Genomic DNA, 14,286 nt, shown 5'->3' with positions numbered 1-14,286 from the left:
ACATGAAAATATGATTAAATCTAGAGATAAACTGAAGAAAAAATGAAATAAGATGACCTTAGAACAGAAATGTAAGTAAAATAGGGAGGAAAAAAAGGAAAACAAATCAGCAAAGAAGAAAAAAATATACAATAAAAACCAAAATTTCTCTGGTGTCCACTGAGCCCAAAACTACTGGGTAACACTTCCAAGCCTGCAGCAGAGTTTGTGCTGTGTGTGAGGCTGATCTTGGCTTCCAGATGTGGCAGCCTGAGGCCAGCTTTTAACCAGTACTTTCTGTATGTCCCTTAGTGGCCTGTTTCCGTACCATTTCTCTGTCTCTCCCCCAGTTGCTGTACTGTTTTCAGACAGAGACAGGGGGCCAGTCCCACTCCCATCTCCCAGTCCTTGCTCACCTCTCTGTTCCTCTTCCACTGGCAAGTCTCTGTCCTCTCAGGTTGTCTGTTGAAGGGTGGGGTGGGGTGCTGTGATGTGGTCTGACCCTCTGCTCCTGCAGGTGCCAAGGTCCAAGGCTGTTCAGTCTCAATTTTTACTGCTCTCTTGAAGGGGAAATGCTAACTTCCCATTTGTTGCTTTATGAAGTCCACTGGTACCACTACTTGCCTCCATGGTAGTCTGTAACTTCATCAGGTGAGGTGGGGTGAGTTGCTGTAGGCTTTTTTTTGTTCCTGCTCCCAGTATGGGGACAGTGCCAGGCTGCACAGTCCTATGGTGCAAGGTTAATTCCTGTACCTCTAACCATGGGTCAGGGATTAGCTGTTCGATTTACTATACACTTTAATCTTGTCCTGAGAGGTTCCAGATAGAGCTCTGGTGCATAAGGAAAGGGAAGAAAAGAAAAAGGGAAAACTGATCATCAGGGAGGAGTTCATTTGCTCCTGTGTGTGCTGGCAGAATTTACTTCTTGGGTGCAGCATCCTCTGTTTGGAGGACGATCAGAAGAGGCAGGGGACCTTATATCCTAAATCCATTCTGTGTGGCTTGATTTAATTACACTATTTTAGTGTATTCATTTTTTTTTTCCTACTTTCCACCTAGGGTGAGAATTCACCTGCAATCAGTGACCCACCAACAGCTGTGTGGGTTGCCTGCCCAATTTAAGTTGTTTATGTTTTGCTTGATCTATGAGTATCTTATTTCAGATGGATTTTCATTTCAAAATGTGTGTGCCTCTTTCTTCCAATTACCTGTTTTCAGTTGAATTGCTCTGAGTAGCTCTATTCAGCCACATTGTCTTGTGAAACAAGTTTTCTAAACCAATGGCTCTCAATATTGTGCTACATCCTGCCTCAAAAATGAACTCTAACAGCCCAGCCTCTGTGCTCGCTTTAGCAGCACAGATACTAGATCCCAGCCTCTTCTTGTGAAGTAACAAACTACGAGTGGTTTTATAATTTTAGTTTTTAAAAATTACATTTTAAAAAATACATTAAAATTTTAATGTATTTTATATACATTATATTTTAAAATGTTAAATATACTTTATATCATATGTATCTGTATATATTAATTATATATTAGTATATAAGTTACATAAGATTATACATTGATATATAATTCATACATTATCACTGCAAATACTAGTGACAGTTTGTTTTCTGGTTTATGTTTTTTTCATACTACCTTCAAAACCATGCTCCCAACAACCCATGGTCCTTGATACAATTTTTCAGTTCTTTTTAGCTATGGGTTCAAGTTATATAATCAATCTGAGAAAAGCTGGGTTCCAGGACAGCTCTCATAGGGGTTAAATTAAGAAATTTAGTACATCAACATTTTACCAGCTCAGGTATGTTATTTTTTGTTTTTGTACTGGAAATCTAACTCAGGACCTTGCGATTACCAGGCACACACTTGTGCTGCTGAGCTATATCCCCAGCCCAGCTATCTCATTGTTTAAAGCTGTTAGCCCCAATGTCTAGATTAGGCATCTTTAGCCACTGCCTATACATGTAATATAAATCTAAACTGACTTTTAGCTAAGGCTTGTAGTTTTTCTATTTCGCCTGAATTGCTCTTAGGGTTTGTAGTTTCGGTGGGGTTGATCCTATCTGAATAAAAGTTAAAACAGCAGGCCTTGAGGATGTTACATGTAGAAAAGTGTTTCTTCAAGGTAGGTCCATGGCTAACATCTTGAACCTTTTTCGGGAAAGCTTCTACAATTCCCTGAGTGGCTTTCTGTACCCAACTCTTCATACAAACAACATGGGTTTACCCTGAACACCTGCTTTCCTTCTCGTAGGTTAGAATTTTGCTATGTGCTCAGGGTAAGGAAGGCTACGTGAACAAGCTCTCAGTAAAAACCTTGGGCACTGAATCTGTGGGTAATGAACTTTGTTGGGGGCAAAGGAAATCATAAAAGAGATGAATAGGAAATATGTTCATTAAGAAGTTAATGTATTTCTCACTGGAAGAGGAAAGTAACAAGTTGAGGATAGTGCATTCAACATTACCAAATTATAGAAGGATTAAGTAACATTAATAATCTGCAAATGTGGATAAAAGTACATCTCTGATTTTTAAGATCACAGAGATTAGTAAAATTATTAAAACATAGTAACATAACTTTTAAATATCTACGGTACACAGTCAACACTGTCATTAATGTATGGTAGCATTTGATTTATTTTGATATGTTACTTCTATTGACACAAAGCTTTTCTAAGCTCAACAGGTTTTTAGTACAATAAAAGATCAATACTTAAAACTGGCACTGCTTTCTACAACTTCCATTGGCAGAACAGTGGATCATTTCAAATTAAGACCAATTTTACAATGTTCTAGACAGCTCATAAGACCAAGGTAAAAGTGTGAAATATGCAACTCTTCTTCTGTGCCTTTACTTGTCTTGTTCATCAAATCAGTAATATATTAAGGATATCCACTATGTCCCATCACTTTTCTATACATCACAATTCTAAATTTCTGAGAACTTCCCTGGTCCCTACACTCCAGCTCCCTCAGTCTATGTTCTTGTCACCCTTCACCAGGCCTGGCTCCTTTGCTTCTCCTGACAGGTATGGGCCCTGAAAATACCCCATATATTCCCAAATCAACTTCCTGCCCATGAATCTTCCTGCCCATGAGTTCTGGCCTTAACATCCCATTTATTGCTGCTTACTTCTCCAGACAACCCATCACAGTAAAATTTTCTCAGCACACTTCAACTGAGGTAAATGTGAGGCAAAACTGTTACATGACAGTACTTGCTAGTGGTTACCTTTATGGTTACTGATTAAGCAAGAAAGTGATATCCTTTGTACATTTACAAATGTTATGTGAAAGTATAGAATTTCCAAGGAAAGGGAGGGGAGAAAAAAGAAAACCATTTGGAAACACAAAGAATTATCTATTGCCTTAAAGCAGAACCCTATTATAACAAAGTGTGGAAAAAGAGGACATATAGCAAATTCATTTTAAAACAGGCATATTGATAAATTAGAAAAAAAAAAAAAAAAGAAAGGAGGAGTAAAAGGTACCAAAGTGGCTTTTATTCATTAATTTTCCTGTCAACTTATTGGTGTTATGAATTCTACAGAAACTGGATTTGGATGAAAACTGTTTTTATGAAGCTATATATCTAGAAGGATAATTATGCACTAGCTTATAGTTCTTTGTAAAAATAATTATGAAAAATAGTAGAAAATGTAAAGCTAAAGTTATCTGAAAATGTAAGCAATTTCTCCTGTATTTTAGTTGTAATCACTTTTGCAGAATCATCAAACATATTGGGGTAGAGTATTCTATTTTCACTAGCAGGGTAGTGACCCTTCAGAGCTTGGCATAGTCTTTAAGAATCATCTGAAGCTTCTGACTCAGCATGATGTTCCCTCTGGCCTTCAGTCTGCCACTGAAGAATGCCTGGAAGAGAGACAGAAAGAGAGCACCAAGAGTTATCATGTCACATTTATTTCTTTTTTGAAAAAGACAACTGTTCAAAATGAACACAACTAAGTTAATAACTCTGCACAACATAGGCATTTTTTTATTAGCAATGACAGCCTAATGATTACACATAGTGCTCATATTTTTGGATAAATAAGAAAAAAAGATGCCTGCGTACTCCAGAAAATCACTGAATAATCTGTCTGAACTAAAAGGTTTGTTTCCTGTTTCAACCTCCCTTCCTATATTTACTATCTTCTTACATGTAAATTTCAAGCCATATGAAAAAAGCTTATACTATATTACAAATAAAAAATATTCAATTCAGAACTTTAAAATCAGACTAAAAATATGTATTAAATTTTCATCAAATAGAAAACCATATAATAAGATAGTGCAGCACAATGGTGGCTAGGACTTCCAGGAAGATGGCAGAGTGGTGAGCAGCAGAGAAACAGCCTCTCTAAGATCTGGAGTCCAGATGCTGGAACATAGCAACATAAAGAAGAAAATGAGGAGGAAAGAGGGTCCCTGGGGCCCAGTAATGATCTGAAATGAGAATCAGAGTCCATGAGGAGAGTAAAGAGAGGGACCTCAATGCAGAAGATGGAAGTGGCAAGTGGTGCATTCTCCCTGAGCCTCAGCTCATGGTGTGGGAGGGGTAGCTTAAACCTGTAGAGGCACAGTGATTACTGGTGACCCCAGAGGCCTCCACCGAAACACACTAGTGAAATGGAGCAGTGGACACTGTGGACTACAGTGGCTGGTTAGTCCAATTCCGATGTCCCCCACAAGAGGGTGATTGGCCAAGCACCGCAATGAAAAGGGGCCAACTGAAGTCAGAAATCAGAGCAGCTGCAGGTTGCTTCCATCTAGTAGCTCCCAGTGTCAGGGAGAGCCACAGCCATGGTAGACACCCATGGTCAGGGAGCCGAGTTCAAGTTGGCAGGAGGACCCCAGAGTGTTGAGGGCTGAACAACTCCAGGCCCAGCCTTACAGCCAGAAGCCAGAAACAGCATGCAGTTCAGTGGGACAGAAGGTGGAGGCTTACTGGGATTCTCCACCACCCCACCATACTCTACTGTTGGCTTGCTGGGCCCCATCAACAGAGATCTGTGCTCTCTCTGCACCCTTTGTCTACCAAAGACCGCAGAGACACTCTAAAGTAGACTTTCTTCTTTTCTTCCTGTCTTTGTCTTTCTTTTTCTCTTTCTCTTTTTGTTTGTTCTTGTTTTTATGTGAATGTGAACAATGTTTCTAGTTTCTTTTTGTTTTGTTCTATTCTTATGTGTTTCTTTCTTTCTTTCTTTCCTGTCTTCTTCACCAGTTTCCCAAAGTTTGTATAATCTTATTTTGTCCTACAGCCTTGTTTCTAATCTTTTCCTCTTGTTCTGTTTCTCTATTTTTTTCTCCCAACTGCTTTTAAATTTTCTCCTTTCAGGGTTAAACTGCCATATTGAGGGGATTATTACTATATATATTTTTTTAGTTTGTTTTAGATTTTGTTATATAACTACAAATCTTATTCATACTGTTCTGTTACAGGAGCAAATTAATAGTTACTACAGTTTGTCAGTTTTTAGACTGTGACTGATGCTACTGTTACTGACTACTAATTTAGCCAAGGTGACATAAATGTGCTTCCTTGTATGCCAAGACCAAGATTACTTCACATTATAAACAATACTATAGATCAGTGCCAAAGAACCAGGTGCTAGGCCAAATAGGCAGCAACTTCTCATCCTTAATCAGTTGAAGATGTAGGATTTTGCAACAGACTCAAAACCCAAAAGCCAGCTATACCTGAAAGACATCTCTAAGAAGTGGTCATTTCCTAAGAGCTCTCAATACTAGCAATAAAGTTACCTACCATAAGCAATTTACAAGCATCAACGCAGGAATTAAACTAAAAAAAGGGCGGAAAATGAGAAGACATTAAGGTGCAACCCCAGACTTCCAGCTTGCCCAAGGCAAACCCAGGGGCCAGTGAAGTGGAACAATTCAGAAGCCACTCATTGGGTTCCCTGAACTGGTAACAGCAGAAGTAACAAAGCAGATGAATGAAGCTTTAGAAAAAACTGATTACAAAAAAAAGCAAAAAAAGAAAAAACTGAATGAGAAATAATTTCTCAGATGACTACAGAGATGATGACCATAATGAAGGTCATGGTATAGTGAATCTAGAGTAGATACAGATTAAAAAATAGTAGAGTTTAGGAAAATAATGGAAACCATGAACACCCAACATAGGAAAGAAATGAAATCCATGAAACAGATTCAAACTGATATCAGGAGATTAAAACTTCTACTGAAAGTACGCACAGCAGAATGAGCCAATGTAAGGACAGAATATCAGATCTGGAAGACAAGGTTGCAGTGAGCAATCATAAAAAGAAACATTTCTTAAAAATAGCAAGGTACTACAAAAAAATCCAACAGATGCTATCTGATGTAAAGAATAATGTAAGACTGATTGGAGCAGATGAAAAAGCAGAAAGTAGCACAAATGACATAAAAAAACATGTTCACAGAAGTAATGGCAAAAAATTTCCCAAACATGGAAAAAGAATTTGACATACAGTAACTGAGGCATATAGAACTCCAATTAGCCATGATCAAAAAATCTATACCAAGGCATCTAATAGTCAAGATTTCAGAAATTCAACACAAGAACAAAGTATTAAAAGCTGTTAAGAGAGGGCTGGGGATTTAGCTCAGCGGCAAAAGCGCCTGCCTGGCAAGCACAAGGTTGTGAGTTCAGTTCCCGGTACCGGAGAAAAACCAAAAAAAAAAAAAAAAGCTGTTAGAGAAAAGAAATGAATCACCTATAAAGAAAAGGATATCAGAATCACATCACACTTCTCAACACAAACCCTTAAGTCAAGGAGAGCTTGGAGTATTTCAAGCCCTAAAGAAAACAGCCTCCACAATGGTTATTTCATTAGAATGTCTGGTTTAAAACCCAGACTCTACCATTTATTAGTAAGTGAACATGGGCAAATCAATCTCTCTGAACTCCAGTCTCTTCATATACAAAAACTAATTACAACAGTGCCTAAATAACATAAATTTTGTCATGTGAGTTAAATGAAACAATATGTAAAGTGCTTAGCTTAGTGTTAAGGCTCTCATGTTCCTATATTAACTCTATCAGACTTGTTACATAAACTTGTGCAAATTGCCTAAATTTCCCTTCAACGTAAATTCCCTCTACCAAAATTAAAAAAAAAAAAATCATAGTTTTTATAATTAAGAAAACACCACAAAAAGTAGTGAAGCAATTCTTGGATTTTTAGCTAGCTAGAAAAAAAAAAAACAGTATCTCTATATACTTAGTATTATAAAGCAGCTCCATACATATGATCTTACTTAAGAATCACAGTCATCAATGTAGAGAGAATATACTTCAGCAGTTCTCATCCTTTCTGACAGATAAGAAAACTGAATTTCAGAGAGCTCTGATAATCTGCATAAAGCCACAAAGCCAACAAGTAATAGGGCCAGGACTTGAATGCAACTCTTCTTTGTTCAACAATACTTCCTGTCTGTCAACTAGCAGGAACTTAATCTCAAAAGCAACTCTTCACCAACTGGAGAAAAGGCAAAAACTTTTTTTTTAATCCGAGAAATAATTCAATCAAGATCAAATGATAGGGGGCTGGGGATTTAGCTCAGCGGCAAAAGCGCCTGCCTGGCAAGCGCAAGGTCGTGAGTTTGGTTCCCAGTACCGGAGAAAAACCAAAAAAAAAAAGATCAAATGATAGGCATTCAAACACAAGACAGAGATTTCAAAATTAAGAAGGTTTCACTATGCAGTTACAGAAACCATACTTTGCAATTCTTGCAGGGAAAAAGTCACTACTTAGACCAGACTGCTAGGTAGTAAGTTTGAGAAGGGCATGCCACTTAAATTATGAATACTTAATGACTTGAAGTATATAAACCAACATTTGATGGTTATCCTCCAGTTCTATCAATTTTGCTGCAAATGACATAACTTAATTCTTCTTTATGGCTAAATAGTACACCACTGTGTATATATATATCACATTTTCTTCATCAATCATCTGCAACAGGAACTTAGGCTTATCCCATATCTTAGCTACTGTGAATTACGCTGTAGTAAACATGGCCATCCAGATATCTCTTTGTTATGCTAATTTCATATACACCCTGGAGTGGGATAGCTGGATAATATGGTAGTTTTTGAAGAATCTTCATACCATACTCTTTAGTAGCTATGCTCATTTACATTCATACCACCAGTGTATAAGGGTTTCTTTTCTCCACAACTCCACCAGTATTGTTTTATAATAACCATTCTAATTAGATGAGATTGTATCTCATTATAGTTTTGATTTTCTTTTCCTTAACTACTATCATATTGAACATTTTTTCACATATTTGTTGGCCATTTGTCTTCCTTCTTTTGAGAAGAATCTATTTAGATCATTTCCCCTTTTTTAAAATTAGGTTACTTGTTTTTTTGTTAAGCATTATGAGCTCTTTATATAATCTGGGTTTTAGTCCTTTGTCAAATGAATAGCTGGAAAATATATTCTCCAGCTGTCTTTTCACTGTTTGTTTCCTTTTCTGTGAAGAAGTTTTTCAGTATGATGTAATCAAGTCTGTCAATTTTTGCCTTTGTTTCCTAGGTTTCTGAAGTCCTACTCAGAAAATTTTTGCTTATGTCTTGAAGTGTTGCCCTGTATTTTCTTCTAGTAGTTTCAGGTCTTATAATTTTTGATCCATTTTAACTTGGCTTTTGTAAAGGGTAGAGATTGGGATGAAGGTTTAATTGTATGCATGTGGCTATTCAGTTTTACAAACACCATTTACAAAGAAGCTGTACTTTCTCCTGCCTCTCCTATCTGACTCTTAACCTCTCTCTCCATTATTCATTTTACTAGCCTTACTGGCCTCCTCACAGTGAGAGGTATCCAATAAGCCTCAGGCCCTTTTACTGGTGTTGCAGTTTCTTAAGTCTCATGACATATTTCTTTATTGGGTTCAAATATTAATCAGGCCTTTTTACACACCCACATCTAAAATAGTTCCCCTATCCTGTCACACTCTAGCCTAAGGGTAGGCAAATTGAAGCCTGGGGGCAAGATCTAGTGTGCTACTTGTTTTTTGTACAGAAAGTTTTACTAGAACATAGCCACATCCAATTGTTTATATATTAATGATACAATGGCAGAGTTGAACAGCTGCAATAAAGTCTAGGATATTTACCATGTGACCCTTTACAGAAAAAGCTTGCCAATCACTGCTCTCACCCTTTGGTCTACCTTGTATTTTCTTTATACCTAATTATATTCTTTTCTTTTAGTGGTCTAGAGCTAAGCTCTAGGTATTGACTTGTTCAATGTTAACCACAATCTGAATCAGAGTGGGTTTTAAATAAATCCCCGGAAAAGTGCCAAGGACTATATTATGCTATTCATTTATATTACTGGCTTTAGATCTCATAACAATCCTTTGGTATCATAAATGAGAAAATTGAGGTTTTACATGACAGAACCAAGATTCAAACCTAGATTTGCTAGATGCTAAAGATCTTATATTTAACCACTACACATTTTGTAATACTTTCTAAATTACTCTTTATATACAGGAACATAATATGTTTCATTTATTCATATTATTCTGCTCTTTGTAAATGTGTATAGTTTCTTCAAATAAGCACTGTGCTTTGCTTATGAGGGTAGTCACTGGAACATTGTACTATATGTTGTGATTGTAAGTGAATTTTCAATTACACTTCTATTGGATGTTGCTGCAATGTGAAAACTAACAATAAAAACTAGTAATTGTCCATTCAACTATTTTTGCACATCTTAATTCTAAAAATCAGTTGATGCTCTTGGAATTTCTAACTACATAATCATGCATTAAAAAAACCAGATTTTCCCTTCCATTCAATTGCTTCAACAACTACATTAATTTTGTGGGGTTTTTTGTTTTCTTTTGAAATGGCCAAAAGTTTCAAAATAACATTAATTAATTAGTAATAATCAGAGAAGGTACCCTTTTTTTTCTTACTTTCTTTGAGATAGGGTCTTGCTATGTAGCTCAGACTGGCCTTGAACTCACTATGCAGTCCAGGCTGGCCTCAAAATTCATGGCTATGTTCCTGTCTCAGCCTCCCAAGTGCTCAGATTACAGGCATGCATCCCCACACCTGAGTAGAGAAGCACTCTTAACCATGATTTTCCACTGAAATGCCTCTGAACACTATGGTTCAGACCTAAAATATCCTCCAAAGTCTCATATATTCAGAGTCAGGGTTTCTGGAAGGTGGCTCATTCACGGGGCATTATACACCTCAGTGAGCTGACATTGATGAGTTCTTAGCAGAGTGTGCTGGTGGGACATGAGGCCTGGTTAAAGGAGGCAGGTCACTGGGGTACAACCTGGAAGGGTGCATTCTTGATACTTGTCCCATTTCCCATGCATCTGTCTGTTTCTTGGCTGCCATGGACTGAGCAGCTTTCCCACACCATGCTCTTCCACATGCTTCTTCTGCCTTGGCACTAACCAACTGTGGACCGTCTTCTGAAACTGTGAGCCGAAATAAACTCTCCCTTATGTTGCAGTGTCATGCATTTTGTGCCAGCAGCAAGAAAGTGGCTAATACACACAAAGACACTAGATGTAAAAACATCTAGCTTTTAATGAATTCTTAATTTTACACAAGTTGAGCATCCTTAATTCAAAAATCTGAAATCTAAAACATTGAGTTCTAATACATAGCTCAAAATTTTTCAGATTTCAGAGTGTTTTGAGTTTCAGACTTTTGGATTGGGGATGCTCTACCAGTAAGGCCTATGCAAATATTCCAAAATACAAAAAATTCTAAAATATGAACCATATTAGTCTCAAGTATTTCAAATAAAGGTTCCTCATCTTATGTATCAAGAATGACTGTCTAATTTTATAGAGTATCCACTAATTTCATATGCATGAACTACTGATATTAGATATTAGAAAGTCTAAATGTGGGTTTTTATGTTGTTTTACTGTATGGTAAAGAGAATTTCATTCTAAAACTCAGTTTTATAGTGTCAAGTGAAACTCCATTTAAAAAACAATTTATCAACCATAATATTGGTACCAAACTCTGTCTTCTTCAGAGTTGTGACAAATTTCATAAATCAGAATTTGAAAGTCAACTAAAGCTCCAATTAACAAAGAAAGAATAATGAATCAATGAAAATTTTGACATCATTACCTTCTGAGGGTCAAGCTTGCCCAAGACTACTTCCATGAAATCTTCATCTGAAATTATGATGGTTGTGTCAGCAGAACCTTCAGCAGGACCTTGATACACTTTTCCAGAACCATTTTTCAGATCAATAGCTGGGAAAAAACAGAAAGAAAACCATGTGTATCACATTTTCCTCTCAAAATATGAGAATACAGTAAATTAAGATAAATGGAGAAAACTTTTAGTTTCCAAATTAATGTCATACTTATTCTATACTTTTTATCTACAGATAATATCTGCCATGTAGGAAAGCTTTTTTGCCTTTTTCTTTAATATAGAAGTTCTTTAAAATAGTCCAATTAATAATGGTTTTCCAGAATTTTTTATAGGATTACAATATAATAAGTATGAATATAGAGCTAGATATTACAATGAAGCAAAATGAAATTCAAACAGACTACAGTTCACAAAGAAGCGAAGTTCAATTTTAAAATAACTGTATGTTGGTGAGTTAAGAGATAACACTCTACTCACCTTTCAAGTACTTAAATTTACCAGAGGTTCTACAAATAGCAAGATAATAAAAATAGATTTGAAAAATATTCTTGTTTGTTATATATTATTATTTATAAAGTATTTAATGCTGTAAGTTTTTAGTTACATTCTCTTCCTTTAATGAATTTTCTGACAAAAAGGTTAACTGTTCAAAAGAAATGGGAACCAGGGAGGGGGGAGGGAGAAAGGAAGAAAAGGAAAAGAAAAAAAACTATTAAAAAAGGATAAAATGGTAACAAAGCTTTGTAAATAAGGAGTGGAAGAAGGACTGAAGAGGGGAGGAGATTGGGGAGAAAACAGGAATCAAGATATGTCATATACAGGTACAAATTCCTGATGATGAATGTGATCATTATGGATATCTAAATGGTACCCAGGAACATAATAAAATAAATAAAAGAGGATTATGTGTCCCAGAAACAGGCTATCGAAAAACATAACTTTATTGTTATCTACACATTTATGAACTTTAACTAAAATTATTCTTTAGAAAGTCTGAAGAGTCTCATGTATGACTGAGACCACACAGACAGGAAAACCAATTCCTTTCATGAATGTACTTTGTCTTACTTCAGGGAACTGCAATCCTATAGCTCCCTAGTCTGTGTAAGAACTCCCAACTGAGGGTCAAGAAAGGCGCACAGGAAAAGCCAGTGCACTTAGCACTGTGCTTAGCAAGCCCTGCTCCAAAGATAAACATAAATTACTCCAACTCTCCAAAGAAGAGAATTTTGCCAACTAAAAAAGAAAAACAGGGCCAGGGATTTAGCTCAGCAGCAAAAGCACCTGCCTGGCAAGCGCAAGGTCCTGAGTTCGATTCCTGGTACAAAAAAAGAAAAAGAAAAAATGTTCACTTTGGTAAAAGCAAAAGACAAGAAGAGAAGAGACCATTTTGCTTTGTATTCTTCATTAACTCACTTCAGTAAGTTTCTAGTATGGTGTCAAAAATATGTGAGATACTAGAGCTATAATATGAATAGCAAAGTCACCGTTTCTATTGGCAATTATACAAAAAGACCTTCATAGTACGTATTACTTGTATGGCACTTTAAAAAGGGGAGGAGTGAAAGGGAGGACCGGGTAGAAAAAAATGTTTTACAGCGCTAGGGATTGAAACCAGGGCCTTCACACTGAACTTCGTACCCAGCCCTTTTTCATTCTCTTTATTTTGACACAGGGTCTTCTTAAATTGCCCAGGCCAGGTCTGAAATTTCCTTCCTTCTACCTCAATCTCCCAGAGTACTGGGGTTACAGGTAAGCAGCACTACACCCAAATGGAAAGGAAGACGTCACATAAGATCAAGCTCCTGCATTTGACAGATTCACATTAATTCTACACAAGCCTGAAGCCCTATCTGTACTTTTTATATATACATACTTCTATATATACTTCTACGTGAATATACATATACATATACTTTTATATGTATAAAAGTAGGCGCATATATATACAGAGCTCAAAAATAAAAGCACATCACACACAGCTTAATGACAGACTAGAGGAATAAGACAGACTCGGTTATTAACAGCTCTTAGCAGTCTACCTTCCTCTTATTCACTTGGGCATCTTTAAATGAGTGTTTACAACCATAATCTTTCAAGTGATAAAACTTTTCTTTGTGGAAAACACTGGTAAAACCAATGCTGATAAAAGAGGGCTAAGAAAGCAACGGTCCTCCACAAGAACACAAAAACTGCAGGTAAAGCAACAGAGCACCCCATCCTGTAGTGGCTCTGGTCATAGTTATAATACAGCTCACCCAAGAGAACCCACCATTACTACGAATTTATAGATACCTGTAAGGTCTGGCCAATCTTAGTGTAGAAATGAAGAAACTGATGGCACATAGTTTTTATTTAGTGGCAGAATTTAGACATTTTATGAATAATTTTGACTCTATATAATAAGACTCTGAAAAGTTTGCTCAAGTTTCAGACTTTACAGCTTTTACTGAAGGAGGGTTAAGGTAACAAATGAGAATGTTGTATTTCAAAAGATGGCATTACAAATCACAAAGAGCTACTATAGGAGAAAGGAGCTCCTTTTGCCGTGCCTCCTACCATGAGTGTTATTAGGCACAGACACATCTTGACTTTGTCCTGATACAGCAAGCTAGTTCAACAAGCATGGCATTCATAAAAGACCAAAACAGCAGGAACAAACAAAGCTTTATTGAGCCAGCTGATGGACAGTCTCTAACCAGGAACCAGAGATGTCCACACCAATCTGGGTCTCCCCTTCAGTTCAAGTATATTTTAGGTTTCCATAGTAACTGTTACCTCATCTTTGGGAATCTTACAAGAATGTCACACAATTATCACAAAGTTTACCCTTCCCAGAAGCTGCTGGACAGCTGGATTCCAGATGACCATTGCAGTTTAACTTTAATCTACTTCCTAACTTGTCCTGTTTGTTCTGTTCCCATTTTTTGACTCTGTTCTCCTTTAAGTGGGTTGATGACAACCAAGGGAGAGGGTGAAGAGCGGGGTCAACTACCACTTAAGTGACATCTCTTAATATGGAGTTAAAAAAAGAAAATGACGGGGAGCCTCGGGCGGGGAGCGCCAGTCTTCCGGCTGGCTAGCTTCCTGCCTGCTGGCTCCCTGAGGGTGGGCCCCTAGCGCACGGGGAGCCT

General features: G+C 37.0%; 1 protein-coding gene across 1 annotated transcript in view; it reads right to left on the bottom strand.

Annotated features, from left to right (window-relative positions):
• Nucleotides 1-2,380: 2,380 nt before the first annotated feature.
• The window catches only part of Hsd17b4 (hydroxysteroid (17-beta) dehydrogenase 4), a 95,840-nt gene continuing 83,934 nt past the window's right edge, over nucleotides 2,381-14,286 (bottom strand). Inside the window, exons 23-24 of the mRNA XM_005376550.2 lie at nucleotides 11,120-11,247; nucleotides 2,381-3,861 (exon numbers count right to left, since the gene is read on the bottom strand). Coding sequence (XP_005376607.1) covers nucleotides 3,772-3,861; nucleotides 11,120-11,247 — 218 coding nt within the window. The 3' untranslated portion in view covers nucleotides 2,381-3,771. The remainder of the gene's footprint in view (nucleotides 3,862-11,119; nucleotides 11,248-14,286) is intronic.

Source organism: Chinchilla lanigera, unplaced genomic scaffold (genome assembly GCF_000276665.1).
Source record: "Chinchilla lanigera isolate Chin_1 unplaced genomic scaffold, ChiLan1.0 scaffold00007, whole genome shotgun sequence".
Taxonomy (NCBI): Eukaryota; Metazoa; Chordata; class Mammalia; order Rodentia; family Chinchillidae; genus Chinchilla; species Chinchilla lanigera.
This window is presented reverse-complemented; position numbering and strand designations above follow the sequence as displayed.